This window comes from Rhincodon typus, chromosome 24 (genome assembly GCF_021869965.1).
Source record: "Rhincodon typus isolate 14 chromosome 24, sRhiTyp1.1, whole genome shotgun sequence".
Lineage (NCBI taxonomy): Eukaryota > Metazoa > Chordata > Chondrichthyes > Orectolobiformes > Rhincodontidae > Rhincodon > Rhincodon typus.
The window spans coordinates 25,272,181-25,290,534 of NC_063355.1; the positions used below are offsets into that span (position 1 = coordinate 25,272,181).

An 18,354-nucleotide genomic window follows, 5' to 3' on the forward strand; every position below is an offset into this window, starting at 1 on the left:
GAAGGCAACTTGTCATCAGCTTCTCAATTTTGAATAGGCAATAAATGCCGGCCTTGCCAGCAATCCACTCTTTTCACAAACAAATATTTTTTAAAAAGTAACAGCTGTTGGATTAAACATGCATATGAATAGCATATTGATGTTCCACGTGCCTTCCTTTGGAGAGGGATCTGACCTATGCTTGGTACCTCTGTACAACACAACTGATATTGAATTTGTAATGCTATGGGGATTGAACCATGGCACACATTGTAAATTGTGCTAGAAGAACCAGGTTGTCAAAACATAACTAGGAGCAGAAGTAGAACATGCGGCGCCTTCACTCTCCTCTACTATTCAATACAATCATGCTGATCTTCTGCCACCACTCTACTTTCCTGCTTGCTGTCCATTTCTTTTGATTCCTTAAGATCAAAAATCAATCCGTCGCAGTTTTCAATATATTCTGGAGCATCCATGAAACTGAAAAAAAAAAGTAATGTGCAATAATTTTCTACTGCATTGACTTAATGCAACATTTTGCACATTTCAGTGTTACGTTTGTAGAAAATATCAGCCTGTCCTCTGCAGTGATTACTTTGCATGTGACCTCATTACAACCTTAGTCCAAGCATGGACATGGACAAAAGGTCTAGAAGTGAGATTGACTGCCTTTGACATTAGAAGACGTGAGCTCCTGGCTGACTATGGCATTCAGGAGCTCCAGTAAAACTGAGGTAAATGAGGATCATAGGGAAAACTCTGCAGTGACTGGAGTTATACTTGGCATAAGGTAAGATTGTTGTGATTGTTGGAGTGGCTAACTATCTTGGCAGTAAGATGTAACTTCAAATGTTCTTTGTCTTGGGGCCTGTCTATTTTAAACAGCTGCATTAATGACTTTTCCAGGGTAGGTGTGTGATGCTTGCTGATGATTGTACTGTCCTCAGTCCAGTTCACGTTACCTCCAGAAAATTAAGCAGCCTAAGCCCAATTGCAGCAAGAACAACAGCTGTGCATGAGCTGCGTGACTAGTGACATTTGTGTCACAATGCCAAATACTCATTCTCATTGGAGATGATTATTAAAACCATCTCCTTGTGTCATTAGGTTGTATTACTTTTGTCAAATCTCCCATCATCAACATTCTGGGGGTCACCAGTAATAAAAAAACAATCATATAATTGCTGAGACCATTAGATTAGATGCAGGTTTAGATTTTGGGCCAGTGACCTTTCATCAGAACTGAGAAAAGTTGGAGGTATGATAAATTTTCAAGCAAGGGGTGGGTGGGACATGGCTGGTGTTAGGCAGTGGGAGATAGTAGTGGTTGAATGACAGAAGAGTTCGTCCTCTACGACCATAGTGAAAGTGAAATTGAGGGGAAAACCAAAACATGCAAAGAAAATGCAGGCAATGTGACGCCATCCATTTTACCTCCTTTCTTCTCAACATGTGCCCCAAACAGATTGTCCAGGCGAAGCATCGATTTGTGTGCTTCCAGTTTAGCTGATTGTATTGACTGCTTACAACACGGTCTCCTCTACACTGGAGAGATTAGATGCAGTTACAGATTATCTCTGCTTTGTCTGCAAGATGAGCTAGAGTTTCTGATGGCCTGTCATTTTAATTGTCCTCCTTGCTGTCATACTGACATCTTTGTCCTTGCACTTTCCAGTGAAGCACAATTTATGCTGAGGAGTGGCCACTTTTAGGCATTTATAGCCTTCTAGACCTAACACTCAGTTCAACAATCACAGGCCTTAAACTCTGTATTTTTAATTTGCATGTATTTTTTCTATTTCACTTCTAGCTCGAAGCAAATTTGCACTAGGTAGATCTTAGTTTCTTTTCTTGCCCCATAATTACTCCCTCTGTCCCTGGAAAACTAACTATCATTCAATCAGTTCTGTCTTCCGTTCTATTATATTACTTCCTTTTTGTCTTAGTCACACCCACCCCTTGTTCAAAACCTATTATTTCTTTAACATTTCCAGTTCTGGGAAAAGAACATCAACTTGAAACATTAACTCTTTCTTTCCCCACAGTGCCTGACCTGAGTACTTCCAGCATTTTTTTGTTTTGTTTTATTTCAGATATCCATCATCCACAGTATTCTGCTTCTACATTAGATCAAAAACTGGGTATTCTACAGCAAATGACTCACCACTTAGCTCCTTGATGTCCTACATGGCACAAGCCAATTCACTTTGGATGGATGCAGCTGTGACAATACTTCAAAGATCAGTGCTATCAAAGACAAAATAATGATCCAATACCCACTAGCACCCAACTCCGTTGAACTCCTGGCTGCAAAATATGCTATGTGCCGTACATCTTGTTACAGGCCCCCAAGGTTTCTCTGGCAGCATACCCCAAACCTACAACTTTTACTTAGGAAGACTTGGGTAACAAACAAATGGGAATATGATAATTTCCAAGTGTTGTCACCTCCCCCTCATCACACACTGTCCAGCCCTGGACAAATGCTGCTGTAATTTTGTTGCTGTTAGGCCAAAATCCTGAACTCCTATCCAACATCATTGTGAGAATATTTCACTGCGTAGGCTGTAGTTGAAGAAGGCGGCTCAATACCAACATCCTCTGAGCATCTGCAAATGGAAGATATAAGAAATGCCCTAGTTCTGCAAGTGAATAATAAAATCACGTAACTTAATGCAAGTATTTATAAGGTGGTCAGTCCAAGATTGTTCGATTTGAGTTTCATCTTGAATGTCACAGGGTTACTGCATTCAAATCTATTCAAGTTAATTAGTATGAGAAATATAATCAATCATGTTGGCTTGAATTAAACTGGTGAGAATGGCTGCTCTTACCATCATGTCCGTGAGTGCATTTATAAAACACCTTTTGTGAATGCAGATGCATTTATTATAATGTAAATGTGTGCAGAGCTTTTCCTTACTTAAGTATTTTGTGAATGTGATGATGTTTGAACTGTGTTCAGATCTGGTTTGAAGACATTTTAGAATATTATTATACTGCCTTGTTAATGCTTTAAATCCTAACATGAATGTGGTGTTGTTCCAGAGGACGCAGCAGTGGAAAAGGACCTTCACAGTCTACTGTAAGTACAAAGTTTTGCATGTAAATATTTTATTATAGTTTCATACATGTTTGTGACCTGCTAAGTACATGACTAAAAGTTGATTAAGTATTTAATATTGAACATTTTTCTGAATCTGTGTTATGAGCACTTGTATTGGCATGCTGGTAACTTGCTTAAAAATATGCTTGTCATGCTGAATTAATTCCATTCAGTTTTGTTTTGTATTTGTAGAAAATGTGTAACTAACTGGAATCCAAAGTATGACTTTGACTTTGACTTCGCTGTGGTCTTCAGTGAAGTAGGATTTTGTTCCGTCTTGTGTTTTGTTATTATGAGGAAGAGTCATTGGACTCAAATCGTTGACTGTTTCTCTCTCCAAAGATGCTGCCAGACCTGGGTGTCTCCAGCTCTTTGTTTTTATTGTTATGATCTTGTAGTTAGTAAACTTGTATTGGTTGCCATGTGCGTCAAAAATCTGTCTTCTGACATCCAGCAGAGGGTGTTGTTCCTGTGTGAGTATTGTTGCCATTCCAGTTTTAGAAAGGAGCCAAGAAATGTACAAACATTGAAAGCTTTACATTAGTTTTCTCCATCAAAGCAAACTCCAAATCCTAAGTCATTGGATTTGTAGTAGTTGCATTTGGCCCCTTATTTATTTTGTCTTCTGTTCAGTTTTGAATTTAGCCAAATGTGACAGCGCATAAAGATATAAATTATGTATAAAGCAATGTGAGCGTGTATTGCTAGCAAGCTAATTCTGAAATCCTGCCATGCCCTTTCAGTCAAAGTTGTTGGGTGAGCATTCAGGAGCAATCATGATTTTTCAAACCAAGTTTGTAGTTCCTCCCCAGCCCTCTCCAACGTTGTGTGAAGTCTGTAACAATAGTTGATAAAATCTTTGCAGGCTTGAAAACAACTTTGTTGTTGCCCTGTGCGGATGGGTTCAGTCCAGTACTGCCTTTTCTCAAGCAGCAATATTTGCATGAGAATGGTGCTGTCCATTTGTAATAATGAAAACAACAATTTAAGTCTGTTTATGCATTATAAAACTTTTTCACTGTGCAGAAGTCTACTTTGCCATAAACAGTGCTGTAAAATAAATATATCTTCTGTATAAAATTCCCATCATGCTGGCATAACAATACCATTTGAATGTCCATGCATTTAATATACTTGGTTATGTACTCGCCAGTCTCCTGATCTGAAAGTTTCATTTTTTCAGTACAATGGAACCTATACCTGTAGTTTTTTTTTGGTATCTTCAGCAGCCCCTCGGGTTAATGTACTACGATATCTAAGTAATGCTGAATGATTAAATAATTCAGTTTTAGGCCTATGACAATAAGGTAACTACTAATGAACTTTAACCATGAGGTGTTTATTAATAAAGTCATGAAAAGAGGGAAATATCAGCAAAGTACAAATTGTAACTTTTGTTGGAAGTATAAGCAGTAAAGTAATCTATAAAATGAAGTGGAATGCTGCTGGATGAAACAGAACAAAATCTGGTTGCTGTCCCTTTGCATACAAAGGCATTTCAATGGGATACTTCTGAAGGTTGCATAGAAGTTGAACATTACGTTAAGCAGTTTGCACAAATAGTCCAGACAAAAAGATCAAAGGAACCTCTTTGATATTGTGTAGGATTATGAAAGTGTTTGATCAAATAGATATAGTTACTGTGTTTATGGTAATGTTGCATGCAAAACTAAAGAACACAAATATAAGCTAGTCCCTGATAAATAGTCAGAATAATCTTAGTAGTTAGAATGGAAATTGTGATGAATAGTACAAATGCTGTTGAGGAGCTGGAGGAACACAGCAGAGCAGGCAGCATCAGAGGAGCCGGATAGTTGATGTTTTGGGTCTGAAATGTCAATTTTCTGCTCTTCTGATGCTGCCCGGCCTGCTGTGTTCCTCCAGCCCCACGCTGTTGTCTCTGACTCCAGCATCTGCAGTTCTTACCCCTCCTCAACAGCAGAGATAGTATGTTGAGAGCACAGAGGGGAAATGTATAGAAGGGTACACTTGGAATTACCTGAGAAAGGAGCAGGCTTGTGTGAGCATAAGTATGGATACAAACCGGTTGGACTGAATAGCCCAATTCTGTATTTCAGAATACTATTAATGCTGTTCACTGTCATGTTGGCAGCCATAGGGAAAAGCCACTGTTGCTACTATTACAGCAGAGAAGGTATATATCCTGAGGATACGTAGCATATATGGTCAAAGGAAACTATGCACGTGCAGATTTAATACAGAACTGGATGGTGAATGCTTTTCAGCAATTCTCTTTGCTGAATGCTTTGCCAACATTAATATGGTTGTTAAGAAACTCATTTGTTGGTGAAAATTGATAGTTTAGTTAAAATAGTGGGAGTGATAATTAGCTAATTTCAGATCATGATTATGGTTGTAAACTATTCAAAAATGCTTTGGAAAATTAGAACAGTAATAGATCATCTGACAATCATAATTACATCAACAAGCTGTCTGTGGAAATGTAGACAAAAATCCATGAAACAGATCAAAGCAGACTCAGTAGTTGGGGTTTTAAATGTACACCAGTTTCATGTTTGGAAGTGAAAATTGTCTGATGCTAGATCTTTTTGGCACCCAATTATCTACCTCTGATTCGAACTTCAGATTTATGTTAAGGTACCACAAAATCAGGATGTGAAGCTTTATTTTTGAGCTAGTGTTCCACTGGGAAAGTGGTTTAGAGGTAGAGATCCTGCATTTTAAATTTTGCTAGTCTTATGTGGACTTTGTATTGATTCCAGTTTAAATTTAACTGGAAATGATGTTAACTTGGAGAAAGTTGCCAAGACACATTAAAGAAGTTCAGCTGGTTCCATTTGAGTCGTAGCACTTAAATCTCTCCTAAAATACAATAGGGTATGTGGCCCAATCTTTGAAAAAATTAAGTCATGTTTCATAGTATTCCAGAGCTATGTAATTAAAGGATGTGTAAGTAAATGTAAGGGATGAAATAAATCACGAATTTATTCAACATTCAGTAAACTTTTGAGAACTGGGATTAAACCTGTTTGATCTGCATTGAACCCATGATTCTTTGCATGCATTGGATGAACTTTGGCATTGCTCTGTGGGATTAATACTCTGGTTAGAGAACCAGGAGCAAAAGAATACCTAGGTTTAATCAGAAGGCATGTACTGCTGTTACTTATTTGAAATGGGCACTGACGGGATACGTATATTTCTGTGTTACATTTTTGCATTGTTAATGCTGATGATGTACATTGTTTGGCAATTTACTGGTAAGTTTTGTGTTAAGTCCAGAATCTTCTTGGTAAATGAACATGTGGAATTTATTTAGCTAGGGCAATTTATTATATTCAGTTTCAAGTAGAAGAGAAAATTGAAAGCCTATGAAAGAGAAATCTTTAGGATTGCACTAAATTGGGCTGCAAAAACTGATGAACTGGCAGTGTCGTTGGAAGAAGAGAGAGAAAAATGTGAATAATTTAAGATGCTTTTGGCCCAAAGCACTGTAGGCTATGGAAATGTAAGTGGAAAACCTAAATACTGCTTAAATGTTGTGTTTTTGACTCGACCACCTATTCAGCATGAAGTTCCAGACTTCCACCACCCTTTGAGAGAAAAATATTATCCTCAACTGTCCACTTAGTCTTCTACCTCTTAACTTAAACCTATGCTCATTGTTAATGACTCTGAACCAATGGAAAAAAGTGCCTTCTATCCATTCTACCTATGCTCCTGTATAATTTTGTTAGCTGTATCAGGGCCTCTCTCAACCTTCGCTCCTCCAAAGAAAACAATCTCGGCCTATCCAATCTTTCCTTAGTTCAGTCCCTCCAGCCCAGGCAGCATTCTAGTCAATCTGCTCTGCAGCCTCTCATTGAGTCACATCCTTTCTATAATGCGGTGACCAGAACTGCATATACTCCCAGTTATGACCTAACCAGCATTTTATACAGTGCCTCCTTGCTCTTGTATTCTGTGTCAGTTAATAAAGACACAAAACCCATATCCCTTTTAACCGTATCAATCTGTCCCACTACCTTCAGGAATCTGTGGACGTGCACTCCAAGGTCTTTCTGATCTTCAGTGCTTTTCAGGGTCCTTCCGTTCATGGTTCAAACTTTTTTATTTGAATTCCGTTTACCACCATTCTGCCCACTTGACATACATTATTGATATCCTCCTACAGTATACAGCTATCCTCCTACTGTGTACATCTATCCTCCCAACTATTTTCCACACGACCGATTTTCATATTATCCTCTCTGATGAATGTTTTTGGTTCGTGATTAGGTGCAGTAGTTACTTATTTTCCCTTCTGCCTGTCCTAACAACAATGTATCTCATGACTTATTACATATTAACTAGCTTGATACAGGCCATCTTTAAATCTGATGCATTCCTTGACTGTGAACTCCAGTACTGATGTAGATTGTTGAGTTGGTCGTTACACTATTGTTGAAGCACAATTGAATTATTTTTAGAAAAATTTAGAGGCTGTTGCAACAGTCATTACTATTTTTATGGTGAGAGAGCTTGACTGTCATACAAAAAAAAACTCACCTAATGTATCTATCTGATGCCTTCACTGAGGATATATGTGGCTGATTGAGTCATTACGAAGAAGTATTTGTATTTGACGATGGTTTAATATTGTAATTCTGTTGCTCATTGATATGAAGCACTCCCTTTCTGTTCTTCATTCGTGCATTTCCTTGTGCATTATCTTGTGCATTTTTTTTAAAATTAGAACTCCTCTTACCTTAGCACTTTTAACAGGACCAAAGAAATGCTTTGTTATATCTGGAGAGTGTAACAAGCTTGTATATTGACTTTGGGTCAACTGTCCACTAACTGTGGCTAATTGATGTGTCAAATTGGAACATCTTCATAGTCATACAGCACGGAAGCAGACCCTTTGGTCCCACCGGTCCTTGCCGAACATAATCCCAAACTAAACTAGTCCCAACTGCCTGTTCCTGGCCCATATCCCTCATAAACCTTTCTCTTCATGTAGTTATCCAAATGTCTTTTAAATGTTGTAGCTGTACCCACATCTGCCACTTCCTTAGGAAGTTCATTCCACACGCGAGCCACCCTCTGTGTAAAAGAAGTTTGCCTCGTGTCTTTTTTAAATCTCTCCTCTCACCTTAAAAACGTGTCCCCAAGTCTTGAAATCCCTCAACCGAGGGAAAAGACAACTACCATTAACTGTATCTATACCTCATTATTTTATAAACTTCTATTAGGTCACCTCTCAACCTCCTACGCTCCAGTGGGAAAAAGTCCCAGCCTTTCTTTATAACTCAAATCTTCCATACCCAGCAACATCCTGGTAAATCTCTTCTGAATCTTCTCCAGCTTGGTAATATCCTTCCTATAAATTGGCGACCAGAATTGGACACTGTATTCCAGAGGAGGCCTCACCAATGTCCTGAACAACCTCAACATGATTTCCCAATTCCTATACTCAAAGGACTAAGCAATAAAGGCAAGCGTACCAAATGCTTTTTTTAATCACCCTGTCTATAAGTGATCCAATTATGTACCTGTACCCCGAGGTCCCTCTGTTCTACAACACTACCCAATTAAATCTACGTTTGTCGCAATCCATTCTCGAGATCGTTTAAAAAAATCAAATGCACCTATACGGTTTTCTCTGGGATGAGAACTTAAGCATTGCAATGATGGTTACACTTGAACTACTTGGTGCCAAAACTGTTAGTAAATTAATCTATCTTAGGATGTTTTATGTAGTTTATACAAATGGACACAGTTGTAAAGTTGTGTACCTTTAACCAGAATGGAGAAAAGTATTTTTGTTATGTGGTAAACATTGCAATACTTGAAGGAAAATTGAATGGGTTTGGCAAAATTTACTAAAATTTGGATATCCTATTTTGAAAAGATTGCATGATAGGCACTTTTTTTGAAGTAGTACAAGTTGAATATCATTAGTCTATTTGATCTAATATTTGTTATGTTAAACGGCAGTGGTAGACAATGAATTGTTTTGAAGATATTTGTTTACTGAGTCCTGAATACGGTTTTTAAACAACTTGTATGTGCAATCAAAACATAGAATTTACTTTTCTTAGTTAATTTAACACGCTAATTAATATATCTTAAATTTTATCTCTCCACAGATTCCATATGATGGAATATATGCAAACATGCGTATGGTCCACATTCTTACATCAGTCGTAGTAAGTACACATTTATGCGCAAGTTTTTATCTTGATTCTTAACATCATTGTTTGCTTGAAAAAATGCGTAAGTGCACCTTTCCACATTAATATTAGTGTTCTGCCTCCTTTCTGTAAACTTGTGTGTTTTTCAAATACTATTTTTAATGGTAATGTAGCTTGTCTGTTATAAAATGTTCCATGTGTCAATAACTTGGTGACAATAAGTTTCTAGATAACAAGGTGCAGGGCTGGATGAACACAGCAGGCCAAGCAGCATCATAGGAGCAGAGAGGCTGGCGTTTTGGGCCTAGACCCTTCTTCAGAAAAGGGGGAGGGGAAGGGGGTTCTGAAATAAATAGGGAGAGAGTGGGAGGCGGATAGAAGATGGATACCACCCCACCAACCTCCGGATCCAACGCATCATCCTCCGACACTTCCGCCATCTGCAATCCGACCCCACCACCAAAGACATCTTTCCCTCCCCACCCTTATCTGCTTTCCGGAGGGACCACTCTCTCCGTGACTCCCTTGTCCGCTCCACACTCCCCTCCAGCTCCACCACACCCGGCACTTTTCCCTGCAACCGCAGGAAGTGCTACACCTGCCCCCATACCTCCTCCCTCACCCCCATCCCAGGCCCCAAGAAGACTTTCCACATCAAGCAGATGTTCACCTGCACATCTGCCAATGTGGTATACTGCATCCGCTGTACCCGGTGTGGCTTCCTCTACATCGGGGAAACCAAGCGGAGGCTCGGGGACCGCTTTGCGGAACACCTACGCTCGGTTCGCAATAAACAACAGTACCTCCCAGTCGCAAACCATTTCAACTCCCCCTCCCATTCCTCAGACGACATGTCCATCCTGGGCCTCCTGCAGTGCCACAACGATGCCGCCCGAAAGTTGCAGGAACAGCAACTCATATTCCGCTTGGGAACCCTGCAGCCCAATGGTATCAATGTGGATTTCACAAGTTTCAAAATCTCCCCTCCCCCTACCGCATCCCAAAACCAGTCCAGCTCGTCCCCACCTCCCTAACCTGTTCTTCCTTCCACCTATCCCCCCCCCCTACCCCCAACTACACCCCCATCTCCTACTTACTAACCTCATCCCACCCCCTTGACCTGTCCATCCTCCCTGGACTGACCTATCCCCTCCCTAACTCCCCACCTACACTCACCTTTACTGGTCCCATCCCCGCCTCTTCGACCTGTTTGTTTCCTCTCCACCTATCCTCTCCTCTATCCATCTTCTATCCGCCTCCCACTCTCTCCCTATTTATTTCAGAACCCCCTTCCCCTCCCCCTTTTCTGAAGAAGGGTCTAGGCCCGAAACGCCAGCCTCTCTGCTCCTATGATGCTGCTTGGCCTGCTGTGTTCATCCAGCCCTGCACCTTGTTGTCTCGGATTCACCAGCATCTGCAGTTCCTACTATCTCTGATTCAATAAGTTTCTAGATCCCTGTTTGAGTCTCAGCCAGCTTAATATTCATGAACCATGTAGTGGCACTTTTTACTTAGTACCCTATTAGCTTAACACGGTGATAGCACTTTCCTCTCAATCGAAATTATAGATTCATGTACTACAATCAATCCTACACTTTAGTACAGGGCTCTTGTGCAGTGCCTACCTCTGGAACGTGAAGTCTGGGTTCAAGTTCCACCTCATTCAAAGATGTACAATACTGTCTCTTCAATGCCGCTTCAGCGGAATGCCACGGTTTTTGAAAGTGCTTTCATTTGGAGGAAATGTTAAACTGGTACACAGTATTTCAGTTTATAAAATCCACATAGAATCCCTACAGTGTGGAACCTACACCGATTCTCTGAAGGTCATTTAACCCTCCCCCAATTCCCCTATCTGACAGCACCCCCCACCATTTCCCCCTGCAATACATGTGTTGCAGTGATTCAAGAATGTAGCTCACCGCTACCTTTTTCTGTGGTACAAATGAGGGATGGGCTAAAAATGCTTACCTTACCAGTACACATCCCAAAACCGATACAAAAGAATTAACTGGCAGTTTGGCATTTCTTGCCCCCAAGTAGTATCATTTGAATATTTATTTCTAATTGTGGGTCATCCATAAACTGAGTATTCTTGCTGGGTATTCATCTCCTTTTATGTAATTGATAAAATCACATTGAATTTACAACTTATAAAGAGGCTGTTTGTCCCTGACATTGTTGATTGTTCTTGTGAGCAGTAATCTGAGTGGATGCTGTTTTTGCATGTTGAGATGGGCTCTGCTTAAATCACCTAACTCATGCTGTGCATTTATTCCCATACCACTTGTGACTTTTCTTTGCTCTTTGTTCTGAATGTCTTGCATTTAATGTGGTATCAATTTCTGTGGTTTTTAGACTTGTCACTTAGTCAGAATTGTTGCTATCCTGTTTACCTGATTGAGTATTCTCCATTGTTCAAACAAAAAGTAGTTGTTAGTTTTTCTTAGTATTTGTATTTCCTAATACAGGCAGCAGGACGAGTGAATGTAAAATTGGACATGATGGCATTGGCATCATGCCTTGCTGTGTACTTGGTACTGTTGGAAATTTGCTCTCAGATGTTGACACACTGGGTGGCCCATTCACCTGCTGGTCAGTTTGAGGCCCCTAAGTGGCTAATTAATGATATCTCCTGCTACTGGGATTTTGTCACAGCCAAGAAGGCTGGATTCGTGGGTGTGACTTTTTTTGGGGGATGGGGGAGGTGTTGTAGTGTCATACCTTCTGTTCAGGTACCCTCTGACCCTAATAAAACTCTGGGTTTTAGGCCCTCTAATAACATATCTAGTAATGAATATTCACTCCCTCATCTAGCCCTACTTGATGCAAAGATTTTCAGACTGCGGCATCATTGTAATTAACCAACTTTATTTGAAAATTCACAAAGCATTATAAAATAAACATTTAATGCTCTTCATTGCCCGTTTCCTTTTCCTTTTCCTTAAACCATCTTTCTCATTAATCCCTATCCTTGAAGCAGAAAGGATAAGAAATTTCTGCCCATAACATCCTGTGAATTAATCTGTCGCTATTTTTCATGTGTACTGTTCATAGCTCCTCACCATATGCTTGAAGACTTTTTGTCTTGCTCACCTACATTTTAAAATATATTTTTAAAAGGACATGTGGGCATCGGGCAAGCGTGAGGTAGTGTGACCATATTACAAGACCCAATTACGGTCAAAGAAAACCAAGAAACAACCTGTGTTAATAGCACTGCAGCATCTCCTGGGCATAATCAAGAAATCAGGATGTGGTCATTTTGAGAGCACATTATACAGGTGGGTCTGAGAATCTATTTACACCATAAATTCTCAGATGCTTTTCAGGTTATTGGATCAATAAAATCACCTATACCCCAAATTCTCTTTGCATTTCAGGGTGAAAATTTGGCCCAAGATTGCTTGAATCGCATTTCTGCCAGTATCTAATGTTGGTTAATTGCAATTTGGTGCCAATGTCACTACTTTGGTGTATGCACCCCTTGGAACCCAATTTCCATTGCCAGGGAATCGGGAGGAAACACCAGTGTGCCAGTGAGAAATTGAGAACTTAATTCAATCCTCTGCCTGCCTTGTTAGTTAGATGTATTGGATTATATGGCTGGAGTTTAAGAATGCCTTGGTGGCCCTGCCACTACTGACGGAACGTCAGAAGTTTGTCAAGACTTGCCCCACAGTAATTTTATGGTCGTCCGACTTTTGGCTAGCTCAGAACAGAACTTACAAATTTGAATCATCCCTACTGCTCTGTTTACTTTCCTATAAGGAACTTGGAATTTGGTTCGCTTTAAGTGAAGCTCGTCCCATTTGCTGAGACTTATAGCTAACTGGGACTTGATGCCAGTGCTCCAGAAATTAAAACCCTTTCCCTTTTAAGTATTGTTCTGTGGACCGTGTATTCATCTGCCTGATATGTTCCTGTTTTACTAGCCTAATGTGCAATAACAGGAGTAATGTGGGATTGTTATTTGAGATTTTAATATCTAACTTGATCAAATCTGCTGGAGGACGTGTGCCCAGGTCGAGTACAGATGTACCATCATGCAAGTTGTAATCTCAATTGTCTTGCCATAATAAATGGTTACAGAGGACTTAAATGCACAAAATGAAAGTAGTTTCAAGTCAGCAACTCAAGTTAATGCTGAATTTCACAAACTCGAGCAGTGGTTAGCACAAAAATTCTGACCCAGGTTTCATTTTCAGAACACCAGGAAAAATTGCATCTAACCACCTATTTTCATACCAATCAAATCCTCAAATAGCAAGTACATAAAGCACAAAAAGTACTAACTGTTCATCTTTACTAAATTTAAGTACAATTTAAAATTTACCCATAAACTGTGCAGCTCAGACAGATTCCTTCTCAGTCTGCTGACCTTGCAATTTGACGTGATTTTCCTTCTGGGTTTTGTATATCATTATCTCAGCTGCTGAATTATTTTGTAATTAATTTTGTTTTGTTCCTTTTTCTCTTAGCTGTAGTAGATTATGAAGTATGTTTGAATCAAATGACTTTTTTGAGAAAACGCTTGCTTGAAGGTTATTGCTCTGAAATTGAAATTACTTTAATGGCTTTCAGAAATATTCCAACAACAATTTTGAAAATTGATGTCAACTGCAGAATTTGATTGCAATGGTGCAACTTAATCTGACTTACTTCATTCTGTTATGTCCAACCTTACAGGGTGCAAAATGTGAACTAAAGGTGAAAAATGGTGGGATATATGAAGGTGTTTTTAAGACCTACAGTCCCAAGGTAAGCAAGATGTTTTGTGTATCTTTCAGATTCTTAAATTACACTATATCATAATATAGCTTAATGTAACCCATTTGCATGATGAGAGATTAAGATGGCACTTTGACCAGTTGTCTACACCAAGTTCATGCCTTGACCAGCAGTCTACTTTTATTATAGATGTGCAGAGGTCAGTTATCAACTACTAAAACAATATTGTTTATCTCTAGCACATTTGTATATTTCTAATAACTCACTGCTAATTGCTAAATCATTTAACTCGTTTGTACTTGAAACTATTAATTGTAACAAAACTAATAGTTCCATCTTGCTAAAATGTTTGCTCTGTTTTTGAACTTTTAACTGTTGAGTGAATGCTGTTTATCATTTGATTCTCAATGAATCTATGCATTCTCAATTACAGGCAGTTAAAATCTCTATCTGTTCTTTGGAATCTACCAACTACATGTTGTTTTGCAGTGCTTTTTTGTCCTATTTCACATCCAATGGCAGTGAAATTAATATTTATTGTACAGATAGCATGAGTTCATATGGGGGAAAAAATAATCTGAAAACCGATTTGAAATGTAGAACTTCATGGAAAGTTTATGGAAATCAGCAAAGTTTGATTAACTTTTCAGTTTAAATTTAATTATGTAGGAGACTCAATTTCTCAGCAACATGGCTTTCTCACGACAGGGTAGAACCGCCTGCTGCTCTAACAGTGTCCAATTTTCCAGAATTTTGAATAACAACAAGAATGCCAACCCTGTTCCTAAATTCACTACTGGAAAGGATCCCTAGAAGGGGAATAAGTGCTGTGTATAAATTGTCGCCATTGTGACAAGGAGCAGTTAATTTATGGAAATCCAGAGCGAATATTAGTCTGCAATCAATCCATTACAAAGGATCTGTCCTGTATCCGACTCTAAGATCTGAATAGTGTGGGTGACTTTTAACTGTCCTTGGACATGGCTTAGGAAGCTATTGAATTCTTATAAAGATGGCTCGTCATCAAAATTCAAGATCACTTATTGCTGGGTTTGCTGGTAATGCCCACACCCTAAGGATGAATTTTTTTTTTAAACAATGCTGTAAAAGCTAGGGAAGAAACATAAGGGCAGTTGTCATGAATTTCTTCACTCAAAGAATGATCAATGGGGGATGAATTTGCAGATAGTAATGAAGACAAAATTCCTAGAATCATTTAAGAAGCAGTTGAATTCTACATTGGGGAATATCAGGGTTATTCTGGATGAGTGCTCTTAGAAATACAACTAGAGAATTAATTTTATTAAGGATGTTTTTGGATGTTTTCACTTGATTAAATTTCTTATTGCTACCATTTACATTGTGCATAGCTATATTTTTGAAGTATTGTTAATTTCATTCATAAACATGGTGCCTTGGAAAGGAACAATACTGCTGTTGTTTATCATGGTTTTTGCTTGTTGAGATTTCTATGTTTTGAAATTTGTTTTTCCAGTGTGACCTGGTGCTTGATGCTGCTCACCGAAAGAATGCTGAATCCAGTTCACGAGAACTGGGACCAAAGCGTGAAGATATTGTTGAAAGTATCATTTTTAAATCTGCAGATGTCGTAATGCTGCATTTTAAAGATGTAGACTTAAGTTATGCAAGAAGAGGTATTGACTTTCTAACTTTTTTGCAAATATTTACAAATTGAACTTGCATTTTGCATTAACATTTTTTTAGTGTGTTAAGTTGCTGGGAAGATTCAGAATTGAAATGTTAATTGAGGGAATTCAAACCCTACTTTCCACATGAACTGTGGGTAAAATATAACATTTTCAGATAAGTGACAGTCTAAACATTTTCTGTTCTTGAATACAGATAAAAGAACTTTACATAGACACTCAACATGGAGCATTCACCATCACAAATCAAAAGAGGGCCACTTTTTAGTATCTCAAAACAGTTGGGGATGGGTGGTGAAATACAATCATGAGTATTTACATTTTTAACATTAAATATTAAGTGTAAGGAGAAATTCCATTTAAGTTCAGCTTATCTGCAACATTGCAATTCTTTCAGAACTGAATGCCTTTACGTTTTGATTTTTATTTCTTTTAAATATGTTGTAACCAAAATCTCAAACTATTACAACTGCACTTTGATATTCCGTATTGAACTTCAATGACATACCTGTTAGAACTTGATGTACTGTGTGTCTTTATGAAACTGCCACATTGTGTCTGGTACTCTATCTTTTGTCCACAGAAATTCTTTGCCTGCTGGACTTGACTTGGTGAGATGAGTGTTAATTATTGAGGTGGTGATTCATTGACTGTGGTAGAATCATGTTGAAGGTTTTGAGCATTTTTACATGAATATTCTTAGTATGGTTCTTTCAAGTGTTTCCGTGCTCCTAGAATAATTGAGCGTTATATATAGGTGCAATGTTTGTCCTCATTGCCCTTTCCTCTAACTGTGCACCATTACCCTTTCCAATATTTATCAGTTTGGCTAAGTGGTAAACGTAGCATTAGTTTTCACATGCATGCTGATGACACCCAGTACTACTTCAACATCTGTCTAGATTCCTCCATTGTGGCTAAATTAACCAATTGTTCACCAAACATCTAATAGGTTACCAGACTGCTTGTCAAAGTCTAGTATTAGATCAGAAAGTTCTTAGAATTAATTATTGAAGCCATTGTTTTTAGTCCCCAAAGCAAACTCCATTCCCCAGTCATACTTTCTCATACTTTCACACCCTAATATGGCTGTACCATCAGCAGTTACACCTTTTGGATGATATGTTAAAACAAATGCCCAACTGTCCTTTGAGGTGAATGTGTGGCACAATTGACAAAAAGGGCAGCAAATTCTCCTTGTGTCCAAGCCAGTATTCCTATCTCTGCTAAGACTCAATTTCTGTTTTTCAAAAACTACTTAGTACTTACTTTCTGGAGTGGGAAGCTTCTGCTTTACCCTAACTGTTGAGAAAAGCTGCTTTAATCCTCCAAGAAGAATACTGCAAACCACATTGTTTGCAATGATTGAGATAGGTACAAGTGTCCCTCAAGGTTATTATCCACTTTCTGGACTCCCAGCTGGCGACATACCATCTGGAACTGAATGCAACCTTTTCTTCGACTTCTAGTTCAGTTTAGGAAACCTGGTCAGCATGGGCGAGTTGGACCAAAGGGCCTGTTTCTGTGCTGTATGACTCTGACTGTGTAGCTAAGAAGTGATCTTGTGATTCCCACCCACCTTTCCTCCTCACTCCCTTTTCCACCATGAAACCAAATGCATTTACTCTATTTTAACATCTAGTAGATTAAGATTTAAATAGTGACTGGAAGCCTGATCAATATGCATGAAGCCTCAAAACAATATCCTTGTCTTTGAATTTTATATTCATCCTTTCATGTTACTATGTAGCTAAGCAGCTTGAAACTTGGTCTGAATTTCATAGCCCTTTGAAATGCTATTCAGTCTCGATGCATTGTTCATTCGTTAAAAATGCTACCAGTGCTCATGCAGAGAAAATTCTTTCCGTGGTAAGATTTTTTTCTGTTCTCAAGTTCTCAATGTCTGATTGTAAATTAATTTACAGATGTAAAAATAACCATGCACCTGAGAAAGCTACGCTTTCCTGAGCATTGTTACCTTGCTGCTTGAGCATGGAAGTTGGCAGGAGTTGACCTTTGTTCGTCCCTGTAGATATGTTACCTTGTGTTTTGGGTGGACCATTTTCTCACTTCTGTCTTTGATTAGCCATCAGAAGATTGGTTAGGGCAATCCAGGGCAATTCTCCAATTTATTGCTATTTGATGAGGGAATTGAATAAAGCAACTTTCTTCAGGAATAGAGGTTGTGTGTAATTAGTAAGCTATCTAATTGTAACAGTCTGTGTTTAATTCCAGTTTTCCAACTTCATGTAGAATTGTGGAATGGCTACTGTAATGAAGGATGTGACCATTCCATAATTTCCATGCCAGTTCTTTGTGAGATCAGTTTAGCTAGTTCCATTTCTCACTTTTTTTTCCTCTGTGGTCCTGCTAGTTTTTTTTCTTCTTCGTCTTTTGAAAGCCTTTATTGAATCTGTCTCCGCTATACTCTCAGGAAGTGCATTTCGGATCCAAACCATCATCATCCGTGGGTTTACCATTTGCCAGAGACATAATTGAACCAGCCAGAAGAATACTATGTGCGTAAGAGCATGTCAGAGATTGTAAACTCTGGGGCAAGTAACTCTCATCCTATCTTAACAAAACCTCCCAACCATCTACAATTCAGAAGCATGGTGGTGTGCTGTCTACTTGCATGGGCTAGTGCACCTCCAATGTCGCTGAAGTAACGCTTTTCACTACTGGCGTGCAGTCGCAACAGTGACACCAT

The 18,354-nt window shown here is 38.9% G+C and overlaps 1 protein-coding gene across 1 annotated transcript; it reads left to right on the top strand.

Annotated features, from left to right (window-relative positions):
• The first annotated feature begins 686 nt into the window (after positions 1 to 686).
• LOC125485993 (ataxin-2-like) lies at positions 687 to 15,673 on the top strand. Its single transcript, XM_048611724.1, has 5 exons — positions 687 to 772; positions 3,031 to 3,067; positions 9,202 to 9,261; positions 13,936 to 14,007; positions 15,473 to 15,673. The coding sequence occupies exons 1-5, from the start codon at positions 687 to 689 to the stop codon at positions 15,671 to 15,673; spliced, it is 456 nt and encodes a 151-aa protein (XP_048467681.1).
• The last annotated feature ends 2,681 nt before the right edge of the window (positions 15,674 to 18,354 follow it).

What these genes read in the sequence shown, in the direction of transcription:
- LOC125485993 (XM_048611724.1), top strand. Translation starts at nt 687, where the DNA reads ATGGCATTCAGGAGCTCCAGTAAAACTGAGGTAAATGAGGATCATAGG. An exon ending in GGAGTTATACTTGGCATAAG is followed by an intron (nt 773 to 3,030) that starts GTAAGATTGTTG and finishes GTGTTGTTCCAG; the next exon opens with AGGACGCAGCAGTGGAAAAG. An exon ending in TTAAGACCTACAGTCCCAAG is followed by an intron (nt 14,008 to 15,472) that starts GTAAGCAAGATG and finishes TTGTTTTTCCAG; the next exon opens with TGTGACCTGGTGCTTGATGC.